The sequence below is a fragment of the Macaca mulatta genome, chromosome 3 (assembly GCF_049350105.2).
Source record: "Macaca mulatta isolate MMU2019108-1 chromosome 3, T2T-MMU8v2.0, whole genome shotgun sequence".
Taxonomy (NCBI): domain Eukaryota; kingdom Metazoa; phylum Chordata; class Mammalia; order Primates; family Cercopithecidae; genus Macaca; species Macaca mulatta.
Genome location: NC_133408.1, coordinates 189608450 through 189630452, shown reverse-complemented (window position 1 = coordinate 189630452; position 22003 = coordinate 189608450). Strand labels below are relative to the sequence as shown.

Sequence of the window (22003 nt, the reverse complement as noted above, 5' to 3'; positions counted from 1 at the left end):
CACTCACCACTCCTTACACCCCACTCCTTCCCCCATCACTCACCACTCCTTACACCCCACTCCTTCCCCCATCACTCACCACTCCTTACACCCCACTCCTTCCCCCATCACTCACCACTCCTTACACCCCACTCCTTCCCCCATCACTCACCACTCCTTACACCCCACTCCTTCCCCCATCACTCACCACTCCTTACAGCCCACTCCTTCCCCCATCACTCACCACTCCTTACACCCCACTCCTTCCCCCATCACTCACCACTCCTTACACCCCACTCCTTCCCCCATCACTCACCACTCCTTACAGCCCAGCTGCAGGCGGTCCCCAGGGGCCAGGGTTATCCTGGCTCCGGCTGCTGAGGTATGCCAGCAGTTACACTGCTCCAGGGGAATGCAGCCCCCAGCCTGCTCCAGCAGCCCCTGGGTGGAAGGAGAGACGGGACAGTGATCATCGTGTCATCCCAGCACCCAGCACTGTGCCCTGCCTGCAGCAGGTGCAGATGTATGATGCCGAGTGAACGGCAAGCTGGGAGGAGGCACCAAGTTCCAAGGAGTTTGAAGGAGGTGGGGTCACCATAGACATCACAGAGAGGAGGAGGAGTGGGAGTGTGGGCAGAGGACCCCCTTTTTCTTGGGAGTTGCCCCAGCTCCCAGCTCTCACCTTGGGGCAGTAGCAGCCCGGCTGGCAGGGCGGCAGGTCCTGGCAGAGCTGATGGCTCAGGTGTGTGGCACAGAGCCCAGCACAGGGGGAGCCGCAGGCATGGAACTCAAAGGGAGGCGTGCAGCTGTCCTCTGGGGGAGATGCGGGAGAGGCAGGCTGGTGGGGGAACAGCCCAGAGACACCACTCCCAAAGCCCAGAGAACATGCTGCATGGTTCCACTGAGGCCCCTTGGGGTCACCTGGCAAGAGTACAAGATGCCCACCCTCCACATGTCAGAACAAACCAGTGTTCCCCATCTGGCACCCACTCAGCTCCTGTGGGCACCTCCAGGGAAGATCAGGATGGGTTGGGCCTTGGAGAGCCAGGAAGATGCCTGGAGGAGGCAGCTGAGGAGGGGGCTGCAGGAGTGAGGGGCCTGGCAGGAGTGAGGGGCCTGGCAGGTGCTCCAGAGATTGGCAAATGGGAGACAGAGGGGCAGAGATGGAGGGCAGGAGGGCAGCTGCAGCAGGAGGCGGGCAAGACACCCTCCTAGAGGGCAGCTACACGGGCCAAAGTCACAGGCGGGCTGGCAACTGCAGGGTGGACAAATTGTGGTGAGGGATTGGGGGTGCAGCTGTGACGGAGTATCTGGGGAGAACAGGGGAGTGGCTGGGTTCGAGGGCAGGCATGGGTGCAGGCACAGGTGCAGGCAGCCACTTTGAGGTCTTGGGGTCATTACATTGGCTGTGAGGGGAGCAGGGAGTTCCAACAGGGACCCTTGGTGGCTGCTGCCCTGCTCAGCTCCCTGTTTTCTTGCTCCTGGAGCCTCACCAGAACAGTTGCCGATAAGGCAAGGCCGGAAGTGGCCATCCAGCCGCGTGCAGGGGGCGCCTGCCCTGGCCCCTTGGGACGCCGGGCCCTGGTGTCGGTAGCGCTGCTGCACCAGCACCTGGCAAGAGCAGCGCGTCCAGCTGCTCCAGCTGCTCCACACACACTCCTCTAGGGACCAGAGGGGTGTGTCAGCCCCCTTCTCCCCTGCCTGCCCTCTCACCCCAGCCCTGCTGACACCCTCCACAGGAAACAGGCAAGAGGGGCCTGAAAGGCTGGGCTGGCTGGACACCCTCTCACCCCACAAGGAGGGCCCCAAGGGAAGAGGTGGTGGGAAGACGAAAGGAACTGAGCAAAATATGGAGGCACAGACAGGGCAGGCTTATTTGAAGGGATCATCCGGGAACTAGAAAAATATTTATTTTCTGAATCTCCCAAGGTAGGAAAAGTGGAGAGGTGATTTCACTTCCCCTGCACACTCACCCGGGCAGGGCCCTGGGTAGCAGCCCTGGGTGTCCAGGTGGAGAAAGGTGCCATTGCAGGTGGGGTCCGCCTTGGCTATCAGGCAGGGGCAGGACCCAGAGCGAGAGGCCAGGCCCAGGCCACAGCTGCGGGAACAGGGCCCCCACGGGCCCCAGGAGCAGGCCTCCAGCAGCCCTGGGCAAGGCTGCTGCCCACAAGGCCGGGTCTGGGTGTCAGGGCCCAGGCAGGGTGGGCTCCCATGGTGAGGGGCTGCGGCCCTGCAGGCCCGGGTTCGGACCTGGTTTCCACCTCCACAGGAGACAGGGCAGTCAGACCAGGAGGACCACAGCGTCCAGGCCTCAGGCACTGTGGGAGGGCACAGGTGAGGTCAGAGGAGGTGGAGGGAGCCAAGGCCAGAGGACTGGGTGGGGACCTGCATGGTGGCCCAGGGAATGGCAGTTAAGTAAGGTGGGAGAAAATGAGACCCAGAGCACATGGCAGACAAGGCATGAGGCTAGAAGCATGGCTGAGGCGGGGATCCGGAGGCAGCCCAGACCTGCACACTCCGTGTCTTCGCAGATCACACCCTCCGGGGTGCAGGAGCTGGGAAAGAGCCAGGACTCAGGACGCTGCTCTCCGGCAGGGCGGTCCCAGCCCCGCTCCCTGCCCTGCACTCACCACTGCTGGCACTCCCCGTGCAGCCAGCTGTCCCCCAGGGCACGGGGGCGAGTGCCCTGCAGGCACAGGGGTGGGCACGAGGGCTGAGGACAGCGCTGGCTCTGGGACTGTTCCTCCCGACACTCTGGGGCCCACGAGCCCGACGTGGAGGACCTGGGTGGGGCCAGGAGGTGAGAGATGGCCCAGGCCCCTCATCACTTGTCTGTCTTCTGGTGAGACACCCTGACGGGACACCTCAGGGTGTGCATGGAGACAGCTAAGGAAAAGCCAGGGCAACCAGGGACAGAGCTGGCCCAGGGTCTGGGGTGGTGCTGTCGCTGGTGAGAGCGGGACCCAGGAACTCTCTGTCAGAAGGGAGACTGCGCCTTGCAGAGTGAGGCCCTGGGTGGCAGAGGGGACCTCTAGCCCTGCCAGCCCCATACCGGAAGCGGCTCTGCTGCCCTCCGGGCCCACATGAGTGGCTGCAGGGACTCCAGGCCGACCAGCGGCTCCAGGCACAATGGGTGGGAGGCGGGCAGGGCTGAGCCGTGCAGAAGAGCCGCCCAGCTTGGCATGAGCAGTTGTTGCAGGCATCCTGGTGCTGGCTCCCCGGGGCCCAAATGTGGCCCTGGGCATCGGTGCAGTCACAGTGCCCAATTGGCACGCAGCTGCCATCCTGCTCCAGAGACCCTGTGGGGCAAGGGCTGGAGCTGGCACCCCTGGCCCCACCCACACCTTCCCACTCAGCCACCCTGATACTCCTGAAGGACAGGGCAGCACCTACCCTTTGGGCAGCGGCAGCCCTTCTGGCAGACCTGGTCGTCCTGACACACAATTCCCTCCTGGAGGTCTGAGCAGCGGCGGGGGCAGCGGTTGGCACAGGTGACCACCTCCATGCCTGCTGGGCAGCCGGCCTCTAAGCAGATGGGGGGCCCAGAGTCAGGAGGGCCCAGGGCTCAGAAACCCTCCCTCTTCCCTGCTGGGGACTCCCTACATCCATGAAGCTACAGGACCCATCCCATCCCCCACGTTGGTGCCCACTGAAACACAGAAGACTCAGGAAGACTCTGGGATTGGGACATTCTAGGTAGACAGTGAGTGCCTCTCACCTCCTGTGAGTTCTCAGCACCTACCCTGGTACCCAGTAAACGTTTGCGGAGGTGGACTACATTTGTGGGTCTCAAAAGCCAACAGTGTCACCTGGAGCCTCTTTTGTGACCCCCAGAGGGTGGGTGGGGACAGAGGAGGGGAGCCCTGGGGGAACCCATGCCACGGGCCTGGTGAGCTGGGGAGGGCCAATTAAAGCAGCTGAAGCTTGGGGGTGACAGGAGGTGGCGCAGGTTCAGCTACAGTCACTGGCTCCATCCACCACCCACAAGTGCCACGCCCGCTCCTGACAGGGCCACTGTCAAAGCCTCCAAAACTCGTGACAGGACTGGATGGCTCTTTCCCACCTTGGGGGTGGGAAAGCCGAGAGGAGGAGCTCCTGTTGGTTGGGGTGGCCGGGGTGGATCTTTGGGCCTTGGCACAGACAACAGACGCACTCAGGGTATCCTTGCCCAATGCCAGGCCCAGCCATCCACCCAGAGGGCTCAGTTTCCAAACTGGCCCATGAGGTAGCAGCCGGGCCCCATGCAGAGTGGAGCCCAATAGGGGTGGGACAGGACTGTCACCACTGACATACCACAAGGCGTGGGATTGCAGAGCCGGGCCTGGTGCCGCTCCCCAGCACAGGGGGCACCCCCGTTCTTGGGTGGGGGGCTCGAGCAGCTGCGGCTTCTCAGGGATTGGCCTCCCCCACAGCTGCGGTCACACCAGGACCAGGGACTCCAGCGTGACCAGCCCCCGGGCACTGTGTGGGAAAGAGAACGGCCACCTGAGGGGTCGGCTCAGGCAGGGGCCCCCACCTCTCCCACGAGCCCAGGTCAGGATCTGGTGCGAGAGACGGAAGTGCACGCAGGTAGGCTGGGTGCCTGGGAGGGGGCACTGATGCCAGGGGCCTTCCAGGGGCAGAGCCTAGGGTACGCCCTGGTCTCCCCCAGCTGCCTCACCTGGGCAGGCTCGCAGGTTACAGAAGCGGCGCTCTTGGTAGGCGGTAAGGATGTCGGGGCACCAGTGCCCGCTGGGCCCAGGGGGACGATATGCCCGCAGGCGGCGCTGCTGACCCACCCCGCAGCTGCGGGAGCAAGGTTCCCACGGGGCCCAGGAGGTCCAGGAACAGTTCCTAGCCCCACAGGCAGGGCCAGGGCACAGGGGCAGCTCTGTGACACAAAGCGGAGCTGGAGCCAGTCCCGGCTGCACGACACCTGCCCAGCCTTTCCCCTCTGCTCCCAGCTTAAGGATAGAACTCCACCACCCAGGCTTAAGGGTAGAACTCTACCACCCAGGCCAGCCTCGTCCAGAGCTCTGGGCTCTCCGTCTGGATCTGACATTGACTACTGTGCGGCTTTGACAACTGGGCCTCAGTATCCCCTTTTCTCATCGGGGACAGTAATCCCAGACTCACAGGGCTGCAGAGAGATTTGGGTGGGACCTTGGGGTGGCTGGAGAGTTCAGCACACACACAAGAGAACAAGGGATGTGCTGGAAGTTGGGCTCCCCAGCAGCTGCTGAGGTTGGCAAAGAGGACCCAGAGCCCGGAGTCAGCCACTGATTTGAAATGAGATGTCAACACTAGAAACCAATGATTACTTGAGAGGTATTAGATGTTGGAACTTGGGGGTTACAATGAGTTGTCTGAGGGTGGTGGCTGGGGTCAGAGGTTGAGGCTAGAAGGTGCACCTGTGCACGAGGGCAGGTTGCAGGGGCGCTCCTGTAATGGGTCACCCATGGTGCAGTTAGCCAGGCAGAGGCGGGTGCGGCTGCGCCATGCAGGGCGAGCAGGGTCCGTGCAGCTTCCGGAGCAGGGGGACCAGGAGGACCACGGGCCCCAGCCACCTGGGGGAGGGAGTGGGGAGGGCGCCTCCTGGGATGAGTCGGCCCTGAGCTTCAGCCTCTCCAGGAAGCAGGGGAGAGGGAAAGGGTCCCTGGGCTTGCTCTTCCCACAGGGAGGCCATGAGGCAGAGGTGCAGGGAGTCTGGAGCTACCTGGAAGGCCTGTCACTGGCTCCACCGTGGACCCTTCAGCCCCTGTGCCAAAGGAAACCCCGCTCAGAAATGTTTTTGTACCCACAGTGCACCAGGACCCCGCCTAAGGCTGGCAGCTGGCACTGTGGGCTCACAGCTATCTAGTCCAGCCCTCCTCAGCTTGAGCTCCTGTGGACACCCAGGCCCCAAGCACAGCACTTCACTGCAGGATCAAGGCCTTTGCTCAAGCCGTTCCTTTCCTTCCAATACTGGTCAAAGTTCCCTCCCTCCCTCAAAACCCCTCAGATACTGCCTCCTCCAAGAAGACCTCCTAGATGTTTGTCCAGTGCCATCCTGACCCCAGCCCTGCCCACCACCTTCCTGTTATCCTTACCAGGGCAGTCTGGGCTGGGGCAGTACTCAAGGCCCTGGCGGGGCCCACGGCAGCCCTGACCACTGGGGACGGGCATGGGGAGCACACACTGGCGGCTGCGGGTGCGGGTGCCCAGCCCACCACAGGAGCGGGAGCATGGGCCCCACGGGCTCCAGGGACCGAAACCACCACCGGCCTCGAAGCAGTCCTCCAGGGAGCAAGACAGCGTCCCATGTGCACAGGAGCTGGGGGAAGAGCCAGGTTAACCCAGCACAGGTGGGGTCAGAGGGCAGACTGGGGTTCCTGGTCTCTTACCCTCTAACCCCTCCCTCCACTGAAAATCTCCTTGACCCTCACCATCCCCCTCACCAGTTGCCGCAGCTTGTATGAAGTGTCTGACCCGAGCCGAGCTCATCTCCAGGCCCAAGGGACTGACCAGGGTCAGCTCTGGCGGTTCCCAGCTCCTGCAGTAGCCAGACTGTCAGCACACAAGGGCACTCCTGGGGAAGTGGGGCAGAGCAGACAGCATTACAGCACAGGCCACCCACCCAGGGCCGGGCACATCCCCTGGAGAGACTTGGGGAGGGTCAGTGTGAGGACCCAGAAGAGGGCTTCAGGCTCCAGGAAAGCATTTCCAGGAGCAGGGGCTGTTCACCCACGTCAGGGAAATGAGCACACCATGAGAGGGGCATGGCCTGGGCTTGGCCTGAGCTGGCTTCCCCACACAGAGTGCCCAGCAGGACACAAGGAGGCGCCAACACAGGCCCTCACAGACTCAGATGTGGTGGGGGGGCAGAAAGAGCCTCAGCCAGGAATCGAGATGTTAGGTTTGGGTCTGGCTCTGCTGCTGTGTGTGACCTTGGTGTGTCCCCTCCCCTCTCTGGGTCTCACTGTCACCATCTCTAGGTCTAGGAGGTGAGACCAGGTAAGTAGCAGCTCTGGTCCCTCCTGGCTATGGCATCCTGGAACTCTGGCTCAGGGGTGGCCACTGGGCAGCCGGCCTTAGGATTAGGAAAGGGATCCCTGTGTGCCCGCTGGGCTCAGCAGAGCAGAGCTGGCCCCGGCTGCCGCTGGGATGCACAGCGGGGGACCAGCTGAGGCCAAGGGGAGTGAAGGTGAGGGGCACTGTTCCCACAAGTGTGTGATAGGCAAGAGAGGAGCGGTGAAGACCCATGCCCCACAGTGGAGGACAGGAAGGTGAGGCTGGGCCAGTGAGGTTGGGGGACATGAGAACCTGGCAGGAAACTGCCCCTCCCTGCCAGGATGAGGGGTCAGTGGGAAACACAGGGGCGGGTGAGAGCCCCGGCAGGGTTGGGAGATGTGCCGGTCAGGAGCAGAGGCCAGGCAAGTCCAGAGGCGGCAGGTGTCCCCCATTCCCGGGGAACCAGGGACCCCGGGAGTCTGCGTCTAAGTCTGCCTGCCCCCGACGCTGTCAGCAGAGGCCTCAGGTGGCCTCACCAGCCTGTATTCTGCATAGGGGCCTGCCCAGGGGCGACAGGGTCTGCAAAAGTGACAGACATGACAGAGGGGACAGGTAAAGGAAGGGCAGGGAGGGCAGGGAGGGCAAGGAGTGGTGGACAGGTTCTGACCTGCACACAGGCCAGGCGGTGCTGGAAGGTGCCCTCGGGGCAGTGGCAGCCCTCCTCGCAGCCCTCGGAGAAGCAGCCCACCTGCTGCGTGATGTGGGTGCAGGAGAAGGGGCATCCCCCGCCGGGCTGGCACTCGCGGTACAGGCGGCCAGCCGGGCAACCTGCCTCTGAGGCAGCAGACACATCAGCACCTGCTCCAGCCCCGGCCTTCACTGCCCACCTCAGGGAGCGCCTTTCACCTGCCCATCCCCCTGCCATAGGCACTGCCCCCTCCCACAGGCTCCCACAGTCTGGCTGAGTCCTCCTTCACTTGTCCATCGATGGTGGGAGGGCACTGGGGGACAGGTGGGAGTGAGGAGGGAAAGGCCAAAAGGCAACCACCATGAGTCAGGGTCAAAGGCCAGGATGGGACTCAAAGGTCAGAGGGGGGTTAGGTCCCGGGCTGGTGCTCACCTCTGCAGACCTGCGTGCTGCATGTGCGGCTCTGGCGGGCAGGCCCTGGGCAGGGAGGACGGGCACAGCGCCGGGAGCGCAGCTGCTCCCCACCCCCACACGAAACACTGCAGTCTTCCCAAGGGCCCCAAGAGCTCCACTCCCCAGGGTCCGGGCAGCCGGGCACCTCCTGGCATTGCAGGATGCCTGCCACACAGGTGCTGGGGACAAGGGAGGGACTTCAGAGACAGGACCAGCCCCGTGCCCTGAGGGCTCCCCTCCTGGGCTCTACGCGCCTCCCTGTCCCCACTTTTCTTGGCTTACCAGTTGTCGCACGGCCCAGTGATCACCTCTCCTGGTTCCAGGCTCTCCCAGGAGCTAAACCTAGACCCTGCTGACCGACTCTGGTTCTCAGGGATCCCTGAGGGGCACAGGAGTGGGGGGTGGGGGCTCCAGACAGCTCAGCTCCCCCCATCCATCCTTTCTCCCACCCCATGGCCTTCTACTCCCCACCCTCTTGCCTCTACTGCATGGCACCCTATGTCCTGAACAAGGGAGGTAGACGCTCCAACCAGACAGCCCTGGGTTTGGGGGTGGGGTGGGTTGAGGGACACAAAAGCCTAGAGAGCTGGTAATTGCTCATTTTTGTCCTGCAGCCCCAGGCTGGGCCCCCGGGGAAGTGGCACAGGGGCTGGACAGGTGGCACTGCAGTGCTGGGGCCTGGGGGAGAGGGGAGGCACTCACCCATGGCTCCAGGCTGGTACTGGCAGCGGCAGCGGGCCAGGGGCACGCACAGCCCATCCTGGGAGAGCTGGCCCAAGGGGCACCCACAGCTGGGCTGGCAGCCCGCAGAGCCTGGCTGGCACACACTCCCAGGGGACAGGTCCTGGCAGGAGCGGGGGCAGGGCTGCCCACAGGGGTGCAGGCTCTGGCCACCCCCACAGTCTATGCAAGAAGAAAGCAGAGAGGGTGGTCACGGAAGGGCATCCTGAGAGATCTGCAGACCTCCTGCCATGCCTATCCCCTACTCGGGCCCGCCGCCTAGACCAGGTCCATGACTGATGGCCTGGGAACTGTCCCTTGAGAGAGTAACATGATATGTGTGGAGATCAGAGGCCAGAGTCAGCATCTCCCTAGACTTAGAGGCGCCCTCCCAGACCTTACTGAAGCCTGACCTGTGCACCGGGTGGAATTGTCCTGGCAAGGGCGACTCTGCGTGTGGCTCCCAGGGCAGGGCCTCCCTCCCTCAGGGGTGGGGGGCTGGCTGCATGCCCGGCTCCGGTGGGACTGCCCCAAGCACGTGTCGCAGGAAGACCATGGCCCCCACGGGCCCCAGGCTCCGTCCACTGTGCCAGGAAGACAGATCACCGGCATTAGGAGGCCCAGGAGGCCCCAGGTCAGCGGGGTTGGAGCAGGGGTTTAGGGCCTTTTGCGGGAGGGACGTAGGCCTCGTGGGGCATCACACCTGGGCACATGGCAGAGCTGGGGCAGGCCTCCCTCTGATGCTGGGCCCCTGCCTCCCCAGTCTCCCCGGTGCATGGGGCACCCCCATGCTGAGGAGTGGGGCAGGTGCAGGCCCTGGAGCGGCTCCTGGTCTGGCCCCTGCAGGGCTGGGAGCACAGTGTCCACTCCGACCATGGGCACCAGCCTCCGGGCACTGTGAGGAGAACGGAGGGCACTGGGGTGCAACCCGTCCCTTCCCCGGTCCCAGGCCCTCCTCTTTGCCTCCCTCCAAGCTGGGCACATACCTGGGCAGGGCAGGTCTGTGCAGTTCAGCCTCCCCTCCAGGCAGGTGCTAGGCAGGGGGTGCAGACACAGAAGGAAGAGGCAGCAGCTCAGTCCCACCCCAAACCCTAACCCTGCACCCCCCCACTGCCTCTCCCCTCCCCTCATCCTTATGATTGATCCTCAGTGTTCTTCCAGACAGTGCCCCATCCATTGTTCTCCCAGCTCTCCAGTGCCTCCCCATCCTGTTCCCTGTCCCACTTAGTTGGCCCTCTCGGGGTCACCAGCCGATGCCTTCTCTTGACGAAGGACTACAGGTACCCGGGAGCCAACTGTGTGGTCAGATGGGTTGTGAATGCCATATCTGTCACTCCTCCTGCCCAGGCTCCTCCTGCCCAGACCCCTCTTGCCCCTGAGCACACGCCCAGCCCCTACAGACACACAGGCTTAGCTTCAGCTTCCTCGCCTATCAGACACGGGTCATGGTGCCTGCCCACATCTGCTCAGGGATTGTGGGGGGCAAATGTGACCATCCGCGGAGACTCCGGAGAGCTCAAGAGCATGGGATGAAGTGGGGCGACTCCTGCTGGCATCCCTGCCTCCCGCCACGGCGGGGGCCCCTTACCAGTGGTTGCAGCCGTCAGGCCTTGCCAGCTGAGCACCCGGATGGTGCCGCTGCCCGGTCAGCAGGTCCAGGCAGTCACAGTGACCCGGCTGCACGCAGATGGCCCCGTTGGAACTCAGTACCTGGCCTGGTGGGCAGTAGCAGCCAGGCTGGCAGCGCCACACGCAGTGCTGGGGGACAGTAAGTGGGGGGCCATCAGCAGAAAAAGGAAAGCTATGCAGGGAAGACAACGGAACAAGGGGCTGGGGAGGAAAGTATGACAGAGGCCTCACATTTTAAACACAGAGTACACCTTGTGGTGCCAATGAGAAAGGCAGGAAGGGGACCCAGCCTTGCAGTTTCCACTGGAGTCTCTGGGTTGGCCCCTCCCTGGGGGTGGAGGGGAGGGAGGAGCAGCTGAGCAGGTTCCCTTTGGCTCCCTGGGGCAGGGATCTGGAGCTAGGTGTTCCCAAATGTAAAACCCCAATTCCAGCAGGTGACCTGGACTGATGGCCTGGGACCTGGGGCATGTCCCAGACCTCTCTAGAACTTGGGGAGCTGGCTGGGCAAGGGGGCAGTTTGGGAAGGAGCTGGGAGGTCCTGGGGCGGCTGGGAGCAGGCACTGCCTGCAACAACCTTCTCTTCTCCTCTCTGTCCCCATCTCCCTTAGCCCCTCCACACCCAAGGCCTCGAAGCCCTACCTCATTCTTCATGGCCCCTACTGTGTCCATTCTTTCCTGCATGTCCGTCTTGCTCAGCCCAAAATGTGGGCTCCGTGGTGACCCTATGTTTGCTTCCCTTTGTGTCCAGGGTGCCTGGGTGGGCACACAGTGGACACCCACTCCCCCACCCACGCACACATGCAGATCTAGACACCAACGTGCTCATGAGGTTCGAGATGATTTCCCCCTTCCTTCGTGTTTATGCCATTTCTGTCATAATTGTCTGATCTATAGACAAGGGCTGTCGGGTGAGGCTGGCTCTCTGTGGGGCGAGGCTGGTGTCTCTCTGGGATGGGCTGGCATGCTCTGGCATGAACTGAAGCCAGAGCCCCCACCCATGCCCACCTGTGCTGGGCTGTCCAGGCCCCAGCAAAAGAGGCCATGAGCCCAAAGCCATGCCCTGCCCTCCCGCAAAGTGGGCCTTGGGTCAGGTGGCAGTACCAAGGGAGCTGGGACTCACCACTAGGTCATCACAGGAGCGAGGGCATGGAGGGCCACAGGGACTATACTCTGCCCCTTCAATGGCGGTGCAGTTGGTCACTGAGGGCAGACAGGATGGGCTAAGAGCTGTGTGGGGTCATCCACCCTGGCCTGTCTCCCTGGAATGCTTCCTCTAACTCCCCTTCCTCCGTCCCTGATCCCCATCCCCATCCCTGGCAGGTACCTGGGCAGGGCAGAGCCTGGCAGGCCTCCCCCTGGGCCCGCGGCCCCTCGCAGTAATCCCCCAGGCCCTGGGGTGGGGGCTGGTCACAGGCCCGGGTCCGGCTCCGCAGGCCTCCCCCACAGCTCCGGCTACAGTGGGACCATGTTCCCCATGGACCCCATCCCCCAGCTCCTGGGGGGACAGCACAGGAAGGAGTGAGGAGGGGCTTAGCTGGGGCCAGGGGGCAGTTGGTACAAGGCAGCAGCATCCACAGCGCACAGTGGGCACCACCCTGGGCTCCGCAGGAGGGTCCAGGCGGGCAGGGCAGGCAGGCACTCACGATCACACCCTGGCAGGAGACATGGCTCCTCCTCAGCCTCGGGGCCTGGGCAGAGAGGTGTGTGGGTGGCTGGCAGGGACAGCAGAGCCACGGTGGATGGCGCTGCACTGGGGGACCTGGCACAGAACCGGTGCCGATGGCGTCGGGCAGGGCCACAGGAGGCTGAACACTGGCTCCAAGGGGTCCAGGGTGACCACGTGGGTTCACCTAGGGGATGCCCAGGAGGCAGGCAGGCAGGAGGGGGATAGGCACAAGCTGGACAGGCTGAAGATGGAGCATGGTGCCCCTGCTCCCCACCTCACCTGATGGCTTTCCTCCCCCAGTCTCAGCCCTGGCCTGCTCCTGCAGCCGAGGGATGGGGGAGCTGGGGTGCAAGTCAGAAGTGGGGATGCTTCCTTACCCTCCACACAAGGCCAGGAGCTGCAGTTGGCGATAAGCCCGGAGACACAGGAGCTGTGGGGAGCAGCAGAGGGTCAGGTGGTCCATGGGCTGCATTGTGGCCCCCCAAACCCTCAAGTTCAAGTCCTAGCCCCAGTCCCTGGGAATGGGAGCTTATTTGGAGATGAGGTCTGTACAGAGGTGATTGGGTTAAAAGGAGGTCACTGAGGTGGCCCTAGTTTTAATGCATCTTGTGTCCTTTATAAGAAGAGAAAATGTGGGAAGATGACGTGAAGAGACAGGGAGAAGGCCACCTATAGGTCAAGGAGTGCCAAGGATTTCTGGCAAACTCCCAGAAGAGGAGAGAGGCCTTGAACAGTCTCCCTTGCAGCCCTCAGAAGGAGCCTACCCACCAACACCATGGTCCTGGGCTTCCAGGATCTGTGAGACCATCAGGGGCTGCTGCTCAAGCCCCCCAGTGCATGGCACTCGGTGGCAGCAGCCCCAGGAGGCTCACACAGGGTGGGAGAGGGAACACAGATGGGGGACAGGGGAAGGGAGGGGTACAGGCAGGTGCAGCCTTAGAGGGCTGGACGACTATGCCGAGGGGCTGGGGGTGGGGGGCACGTGTGTCTCTGTCCCCAACTGGAGCCAAAGTCCCTGCCTCTGAGGACGGACAGTCACAGGGCCATAATGAGGTGGGGGCGGTGTCTCACCAGTTTTCACATGGACGAACCACAGTGCTGCCTGGAGGGTAGAGGTGCCCCTCGTGGGCACAAGGGCAGTCCTGGGTGGGCACACACACATTGTTCTGGAATCGAAACCCTCTATCATCTTCTGGCTCCATTGGGCTGGGCCTGGGCTCCCCACCCCTGGTCAGAGCCCGCATGCAATCCTCAAGCTCCCCCTTAAAAGCCACCCACCCTCCTTCCACAGACATGCAGCTCTCCCCACTGCCCTCCTGCCAGGCAAATGCGGACCATCGGCTTGGGGGCCATGGGGGGATGGACCCTCCAATTTCTAGGAGAAAAAGACCATCTCAAATTGCAGGACATGAGACTGAACTGTCGAATCCCTGTGAAGTCAGCCATGAAAACATGAACTGTGCAATTTGTACAGCAATGGTAGGAAAAGACACACTTTCATCAACAAAATAAAAACAGAAAAACGTGGTGCACAGGCAGACTGGACAGAAGTCCTTCAGATTTAAAATAAACAGCCACCTTGTGGCACACGATTCACTGAAGTTTACGGGCCAGGGCCTGGGAAGCACTTTCCCTGCGCCGTCTCACTGACTCCTATGACTGGCTGTAATTTTACCCTAATTTACAAAGGAAGGAACTGAGGCACGGGAATACTACCCCCAAGCTTGCTGGGCTACTAGTAAAAGAGCCTGATTTGAACTCAGATATGATTACAACATGTCCCTTAACCACACCCTATGACTCACCCCACGGCTTTGTTCAATCCCACCATGCAGCCAGCATTTCCTAGCCCCAATTGCCACCACCCTCTGACTAGAGTGGCCACCTCTCTGCTCTCCAATCTCAGATCTTCAAGTGCAGGACCACCTCCTCCAGGAAGGCTGCCATGCCTCCCTACTCTCCACACCCTCCAATCTCTGATGTTCAAGTCAGGACCACCTCCTACAGGGAGCCCTCCATGGCTGACCCAGCCTACTCCACAATGTGCAAAGCTCACTTCCTGCCCATCTGATGGCTTCATCTTCATTTTAGGGGCTCTGGGTCTGGTTTCCCCAGACTAGATGCTTCTTGAGGGCAGAGACTACTCCTTCCCCACAGAACCGCTCAGCCAGAGACTAAACATACAGTAGGTGCTCGATAAATAACTGGTGATAACATAGTGCACAGAGCACTTGAGCAGGGACAATTCACAAAGACCTTCTAGACCTATTACCATTTTTCACCAGTGAAGAAACAGAGGTGGGTGGTCCATGGGCTGCATTGTGGCCCCCCAAACCCTCAAGTTCAAGTCCTAGCCCCAGTCGCTGGGAATGGGAGCTTATTTGGAGATGAGGTCTGTACAGAGGTGATTGGGTTAAAAGGAGGTCACTGAGGTGGCCCTAGTTTTAATGCATCTTGTGTCCTTTATAAGAAGAGAAAATGTGGGAAGATGACGTGAAGAGACAGGGAGAAGGCCACCTATAGGTCAAGGAGTGCCAAGGATTTCTGGCAAACTCCCAGAAGAGGAGAGAGGCCTTGAACAGTCTCCCTTGCAGCCCTCAGAAGGAGCCTACCCACCAACACCATGGTCCTGGGCTTCCAGGATCTGTGAGACCATCAGGGGCTGCTGCTCAAGCCCCCCAGTGCATGGCACTGGGTGGCAGCAGCCCCAGGAGGCTCACACAGGTGGGGAGAGGGAAGACAGATGGGGGACAGGGGGAGGGAGGGGAGAGGGATGAGACCTGCCCAGGATCTCAGGCACTCAGTGACAGCAGCCCCAGGAGGCTCACACAGGTGGGGAGAGTCAAGACAGATGGCGGACAGGGGGAAGGGATGGGAGAGGGATGAGACCTGCCCAGGATCCCCTGCTGGTTCCTGCCGGAGCTGAGTTATGGCCCATGAGTTCAGTACCCTTTCCTCAACCTTGCAGGGTCTCCCTGTCTCCAGCCCCATACCCTTTGTTCTTCGCTGTCCAGATCCTGCCTGTCCCTTCCCTGCCACCCCACGGTCCCCAAGCTGTGCGGAGGCCTCGCTGGGGCCAGGCACGGGGACACTCACCAGCAGGAGCATCCCAGAGGGGCAGTGGCAGCCAGGGTGGCAGGTCTTGTTAGTCCCTCTTGAAGTGCTGAGCTCTGCACAGGAGGCAGGGCCCTGGGCACAGTCCAGCCACTGCTTGCCCCTGGGACACACGCCAGGCACTGGCCCTGGGGACATAGAAGTTGACAGCCCAGCCCCAGAGCACTCAGCTCTCCCCTGAGCTCCCAACCTGGGAGAGGCACCAGCTCTGGGTATGCGTGGGGTGGTCACGGGGGCTGCACAATGGCTGAGGGACAGGGCTGTGCTGGGGTGGCGGACAGGGGGTTGACAGTGCCCTGGGTTGGTAAGAATGAGAACTGGAGGGTCCCCAGGGCAGCTCTCACCTGTGCAGGGCTGCAGGCCACAGGTGGAGAACTCCATGGGGCTGTGCAGGCCACTGCCCCGGGTGCGGTTCCTGTAGCCACCACCGCAGGGCACGGAGCACGGAGACCAAGGGCCCCATTCCCCACCAGGACCTGGGGGTGGTACCCAGGTCACCACAGGCCCTGCCTCTCGTGCCCACCTCACCTTCTCCTCCTCCCACCCAGACACCCGTGGGATCCCTCCACCGCTTCACCTGTAGTGTCATATCCTACCTAAGGTGCCTCACACCTGCTTGAGGGGCTCCAGTATTCAGCCTAGAACTGGGCGGGTCTCTAGAGAGAAGCTGGGGCTACTCTGAGGAGGGGCCCTGTTAGGGAACAGACCCTCAAGGAGTCTCTGGGGACAACCTCTTAGTGGCATCTCTTAACGCAGTCTCTTGCACGTCTGTGGAGGTTCAGGGTGGGGGTGATGGGAGTCTTCCTGGCTTCTCTCTGGAAGGTTCTTTAAGGAGGTCTCAGGACCTCAGTCCTAGCTCTCACCTCGGCATGGCCGCAGGCTGCAGAATTCAGCCTCCATGGTGGGGCCTTGGCACTCAGCACCCCCAAAGGCAGCTGGGGGTGCAGTGCCTGCCCGGAAACGGCGCCGAATACCCACGTTGCAGCTGCGGCTACAGAGACTCCACGGGGTCCAGGGACTCCAGCCACAGGCCACTGCCAGGGCGTGTTGGGGGCAGAGGGCAGTGTGTGTGAAACCAGGTCAGTCTTTTCATACCCTAACTTCCCTGGGGACCACCGAGCTCCCAGGCGTTTATCTCACAAGGGGCTTAACTCCCCTATGGTCCCTGAGGACCCACCACTGCCCAATTCCTGTGCCCCAAGCATGGGGGTACCTGGGCAGTGCTCCGAGGTGCATGCCATCTCCCCGGAGACACAGGTGCTGCAGAGAGAGGCGGCAGTAAGGCTCTACCTGGCCATCACGGCCACAGTCAGCCCTTACCCCCGGGGAAGCAGCTGAGGCCACTGCAGAAGAGAAACCCGAGGGTCTGGGGTGTGAAGCCTGCTGCCCACGCCCTCTGTGAAGTTCACGATGCACCCTCAGTGAGCCCCACAACACCCAAGCTCTGTGCTGTCCTTTGTCCCAAGGTCTCATCCATTTGTATTTATTGGGAAATGACCTCCAGGGCCGGGGCAGGGAGGAGGGATTTAGAGAGAGCTGGAGTTCTTCTAGGAAGGAGAACTGGGTACTTCTCCACACTTGCTGTTCTCCCCAATACATGTTTTAAAGCCTATTTATCAAATACTGGAGGTCCCAGAAAAAGATCAGAGAGACAAAAAGTGAGAAAGAAAGGACAGGAGGGAAAAAGAATGAAGGAGGAGGAAATCGAAGGAGGGGCAGGGTATATAAAGTAAAAAGTAAGAGGGAAATGAAGAATGGCCCGGGTGCAGTGGCTCATGCCTGTAATCCGAGCACTTTGGGAGGCTGAGGCAGGTGGATCACTTGAGGTCAGGAGTTGGAGACCAGCCTGGCCAAATGGTGAAACCCTGTCTCTACTGAAAATACAAAAATTAGCCTGGCATGGCGGTAGGTGCCTGTAATCCCAGCTACTAGGGAGGCTGAGGCAGGAGAATTGCTTGAACCCGGGAGGTGGAGGTTGCAGTGAGCTGAGAGGCAGAGGTTGCAATGAGCTGAGATCACACCACTGCACTCCAGCCTGGGCGACAGAGCAAGACTCCATCTCAAAAAAAAAAAAAAAAAAAAAAGGAAACGAAGTGAAAGAAAAAGAAAAAAGAGAGAAATGGCTTGAGCACCCTCTGCTGGCAGGTCCTGATGTCAGCTTGGTGGGCACTTGAATGTTTCTGAACAGAAATCAAGTGGATCCCAGGTATGAAATTATATTCAGGAAAGAGAACCAGAGAAAGCTGTGATGAGAGGTTAGACCCCTTCCCATCTCTAGTTCTATCACAAATCGCTCCATTGATCTGAGACCCAATCTTCCCATAAGTCAAATGGGGATGACCACTCGCTCTAGTATTCCCAGGACCCTGCCTGCCACCCGTGGCTGCTGTGTTGTGTTTGGGGAACAGAGCACCCCACCACGGGGTGTGTTCATGGGAGGGAGCCCACGCCTGCCCACCCCTAGATCCCCGGCCCCTCTCCCACCCTGCCCCGACGCTATGACCCACCAGTTGTTGCAGGAATCCAGGCGAGCCATTGCTCCTGGTGCATAGAGCTGCCCGTGCAGCTGGCAGGGGCACTGACTGCGGGGCAGGCAGCTAGCATTGTGCAGGAAGAGACCAGGGGGGCAGGTGCAGCCAGGGGCGCAGAAGCCCGAACACTCTATCCCAGGGCCGTGCGTCAGGCACAGCCGAGGGCAAGGACCCCCCTCCTGGCGACACTGCTCTGCTGAGCGGAACACCATGTTCTCTGGGCACTGGGCTGGATAGGAAGACAAAGCAGGTCTCAGCAGGGGCAGGAGGGATGGGAAGGGATGGGAAGGGATGGGAAGGGAAAGGAGGCAGAGGGGCGGAAGGGAACCTGCAAGCAGGGCATGGGGCGGCAGCCTGCCGGGCCATAGTGTGCTAAAGAAGCCACGCCTCCCGCCCCTACCCTCACAGCTTTGCTCCAGTGTCTGGGATGGCACCAGTACACAGTCACGGCTTTGCTCCATTTTAATACAAATATTCTTGAAAACAGACCACGAGGACTCTAGTCATCTGGGATAGAAGGAGCGCTCAGAGGACGAGAGAGAGTAAGGAAGGGGCCAGGGGCTTCAAAGTACGAGCTCTGCTCCCCCACGATTCTGGCCGTGAGTGTGTTCTGCCCAGAGGAAGGCCAGTCTGACTCCCTCGGGGAGCCTGTTCTCTGGGGAAGGAGGCTCGCCTCCACCAAAGAAGAGCAAAGGGCTGAGGGGCTACAGCTGCTGGGACCTGGTCCCAGGCAGGTGGGAGAGGCAGGGAGCTAGAAGAGACACAGGAAATCCCAGGCTCCGTTAGCTCCAGGCATTACCTGGCCTGGAGTCAGAGGACAGTGATGGGCAAAGGTGAGGGTGGGGAAAAGGTCAAAATCCCCAGAGCTGGGCCAGGGAGGCCCACTGCAAAACAGGCAGAGAGTCTGGTACCTGTGCAGGGCTGCGTGTTGCAGTCCCTGGTCTGACTGTGGGGTCCTGGGCACGAGGTGTCCCCAGGAGCCAAGCTGGAGCAGCTGCGCCCACGTGTCTGGATGCCTCCGTCACAGGGGGCTGAGCAAGTGGACCAGGGAGCCCACAGACCCCAGATGCTTGGCACTGCCAGGAAGAGCCCAATCCAGAGTCACAGACACCGGCACGGCAAAGACAGTCCAGGGCAGGGCATTGTGGGGCTGGAGCTGTGTAGCTTGCAGAGTCTTAACTGCAGCCTCTAGCTCCCACCAACATCTACCACTCAGGCTGGCTTCCTGGGTGATGGCTGGGGTGGGAGAGGCTTAAGGACAACAGCCAGGTTTGCTCCAACCCTTGGCCCCCCCTCCAGGTGTCTAGAACCGGCTCAAGGGGGCATTCTTCTTTGCTTCTCATCCCACCCCAGTGTCCGAGCCACACCTGAGCCTGAGGGGGAGTACCTGGGCATACAGGGGGGCTGCAGGGCTCCTCCTGGGTGGCCTCTCCTGGGCAGGATGAATCCCCAGGGCTGGGGCAGAGTCGGGAACGACTGCGCCAGCCAGGGCCCCCTCCGGGGACAAGGCAGCTCTGGGAGCAGGAGGACCAGGAAGTCCAGGGCATCCAGCCCAGCACCTCTGCGGAGGGTGAACAGGACAGGCCATTTGTGCAAAGGCCTTTTCTGGCAGGGCTGGGGAGGGTCGGGGAGCCTGGGTTAGGTCTGAGAAACTAGGTGGGCAGAAGAGGGCTCACAAGGAGGGAGGCTGCTCTGGGCTCAGGGTGCAGCCTCTGCCCCTTCTCAGCTCACTTGCTGGGACCCCCCCCTGCAGTCCTTTTTTCTGTTTTGGGGGGTTGAGGACAGGACCTGTCAGCTGGAGTGCAGTGGGCATGCTTATCGCTTGCTGCAGCCTCTACCTCCTAAGCTCACGTGATCTCCCATCTCAGCCTCCCGAGGAGCTGGGACCACAGACGTGCGCCACCACGGCCAGCTACATTTTTTATTTTTTTATTTTTTTTAGAGATGGGGTCTCTCTCTGTCACCCAGGCTGGTCTTGAACTCCTGGCCTCAAGCAATCCTCCCACCTTGGCCTCCCAAGGTGCTGGAATTACAGGCGTGGGCCACTGCACCCGGCCTCCAGCCCCACTTCTCACCCTCAGAGCCAGGCACGGAGCCTCCTGTGAACCTGGGCTCGACTACATTCCCACATCTCTCTCCTGGACTCGGACAGCACCTCAGCAGGAAGGACCACCAAAAATCCTCATGTTTCCCCCAGATCAACGCTTCCTGATCCTTCTATGCCAGAAACTAATTAAGAGTCCCTGTGGACACTGTCAATGTCCCACCAGCCACTCCCCACTGGCCCCTCTTTCCCTCCTACTGCAAAGATCCTGGCCCAGACCCCAGATGCGCCCTGCCTCTCTTCCCCCTCCCCTCCCCCACTCCTCTTTCTTTCCCTTTGCCCACCTCATCCCATTGCCCTGCACACCAGTGAGGCTGGGTTTGCTCTGCAGAGACCTCCATTGACACAGGCACTGTCTGAGGGGCACCCGGTGGGTGGAAAGAGAGAAACCATCTGGCACCTTCATCTGGCCTCTAAATGCTGCTGCTGGCCTCCCTCAAACCCTCAGCCTCACCTCTCTCACCCAGCTCTGCGGTCGCCTGCTCCACCCAGGCCAGCCTGCTCCTGGCGCCCGGGCAGTCTGGGCGGGAGTCTCTGCCTCTCCCTATCAAAGCCCCTCCACCAAGGCCAGTTCAAGGGCTGCCTCTCAGACTGCAAAGGCATTACCGATCCCCCACATAGAGTGGCCAGTGGGTCTCATCCTGTGTGTTCCCAGGGTGCAGAATTGGGATGAGGAAGAGGGGGCTCCTGCATCCAGGCTCCCTGCCATACCTGTCCCACACTCTGTGTGGCAGCCCTGCAGTTCCTGCCTGTCACCTTCACAGGGGGCGCCTCCCCAGGCTGCCGGAGGGTTGGAGGGAGACCTGGGGAGAGAGGCAGCCCTCAGCACCTGCTCTGCTCTCTCCCTGCCCTCACTCCTGCCTTCTTCATCCTTCATCACCTGTCCACCATCTTCCCCCTACCGCCCCCTCAGGGCTAGCCTGGCTCCTTGCCTCCCTGGCCCCCACCATTCCTTCTCACACTGCCGCCCACCCGCTGTCACACACCTGAACCTGGCCCTCACTCCAGAGCCACAGGAGCGGTCGCAGGGAGCCCAGGAGGACCAGGCTGACCAGCCGCAGGGCAGGGGGCAGCCCCCTGGTTGGCACAGCAACTCCCCCTTCTCACACACACTGCAGGGGAGGGAGAGGCTGAGGAACTGGTCAGGGCTGGGGAGACCCCGGCACAGTGCCCTCCCTGGTGCGGCCGCCCTCACCATTGGCTGCAGTTGGCCAGGACGAAGGACACCCCCGGCCACTTCAGCTCTTCGCCCACCAGGCAGGGGCATTCAGAGAGGGGCAGGCAGCGAGTGTCATGCAGAAGGAGTCCCGGGGGACAGCGGCATCCTGGGTGTGTGTGGAAGAGGGCACTCAGCCCCAAGGGGCACAGCAGTGAGGGGAAGCTGGAGACTGGGGGCTGGTGGGCCTGGGTGGGCACCCCACAGTCTCCCTGCAGGCCAGGTCTGCCTCACCTTCCACGCAATGCCCACTGCAGCTTCTGTTAGCCTTGGGATCCAGGCAGGAGGGTGGGCACGGGGGCACTAGCCCCTTCTGGCACAGATCAGCACTCACATACACACGGCCCAGCTCGCAGTCTGGTGGGAGATGGGCACTAGGTGAGCCTGAGTGCTCAGAGGTCCAACTACCTCATGCCCACAGTGCTCTCTCCCTGCTCCCAGCCCAGCTCACCCTTACCTGTGCCACCTGAGCAGGGCTGCAAGCCGCAGGGTACCCTCTCTTGGGAGGGCCCGGGGCAGGGGGCACCATTATTCTTGGGTGGGGGGTCCATACAGCTTCTCCGGCGACTCTGATGGCCACCCCCACAGGAGACACTGCAGGGCCCCCAGGCCTCCCACATGGCCCATGCCCCAGCCACTGTTGGGGAAGGAAGACCATCAGGAAGGGCCCAGGAGACACAGGCTATGAAAGAGTAGCTGGAGCCAGGGCTCCCCTCCTTCCCCAGCCTGGGCAGTGGCCAGCAAGGCAGCCAGGGGCCCTGCCCCGGGCACTCCACAGCTCCTCTTCTGTCCCAGAAAACCTCCCCTAGGTGGCAGGTGCCTGGAGAAAGGGCTCTAGGTGCCTCCCAGGACAAAAGCTCTGCTCCCCGGGAAGGGGCTGGGACTGCGGGAATCCTGGGGAGAGCTGCCCTGATGGCAGCTGTAGGGCCATCAC

General features: G+C 61.6%; 1 protein-coding gene across 2 annotated transcripts in view; it reads right to left on the bottom strand.

The window, feature by feature from the left end:
• Positions 1 to 22003, bottom strand: part of SSPO (SCO-spondin) — a 59480-nt gene that overhangs the window by 9458 nt on the left and 28019 nt on the right. For both annotated transcript variants that reach the window (XM_077995117.1, NM_001358799.2), the window contains 39 exon segments: positions 21527 to 21706; positions 21304 to 21426; positions 21049 to 21178; positions 20840 to 20965; positions 20565 to 20656; positions 19137 to 19310; positions 18661 to 18825; positions 17726 to 17978; positions 16432 to 16478; positions 16082 to 16252; positions 15563 to 15694; positions 15201 to 15346; positions 13176 to 13270; positions 12482 to 12534; positions 12082 to 12288; positions 11763 to 11933; positions 11559 to 11638; positions 10398 to 10567; positions 9796 to 9842; positions 9513 to 9704; positions 9223 to 9393; positions 8792 to 8992; positions 8372 to 8468; positions 8069 to 8268; positions 7616 to 7782; positions 6396 to 6526; positions 6048 to 6271; positions 5675 to 5716; positions 5370 to 5525; positions 4640 to 4849; positions 4273 to 4440; positions 3373 to 3504; positions 3032 to 3278; positions 2610 to 2762; positions 2488 to 2534; positions 1953 to 2297; positions 1473 to 1640; positions 662 to 792; positions 296 to 420 (listed from right to left, as the gene is read on the bottom strand). In XM_077995117.1, coding sequence (XP_077851243.1) covers positions 296 to 420; positions 662 to 792; positions 1473 to 1640; positions 1953 to 2297; positions 2488 to 2534; positions 2610 to 2762; positions 3032 to 3278; positions 3373 to 3504; positions 4273 to 4440; positions 4640 to 4849; positions 5370 to 5525; positions 5675 to 5716; positions 6048 to 6271; positions 6396 to 6526; positions 7616 to 7782; positions 8069 to 8268; positions 8372 to 8468; positions 8792 to 8992; positions 9223 to 9393; positions 9513 to 9704; positions 9796 to 9842; positions 10398 to 10567; positions 11559 to 11638; positions 11763 to 11933; positions 12082 to 12288; positions 12482 to 12534; positions 13176 to 13270; positions 15201 to 15346; positions 15563 to 15694; positions 16082 to 16252; positions 16432 to 16478; positions 17726 to 17978; positions 18661 to 18825; positions 19137 to 19310; positions 20565 to 20656; positions 20840 to 20965; positions 21049 to 21178; positions 21304 to 21426; positions 21527 to 21706 — 5869 coding nt within the window.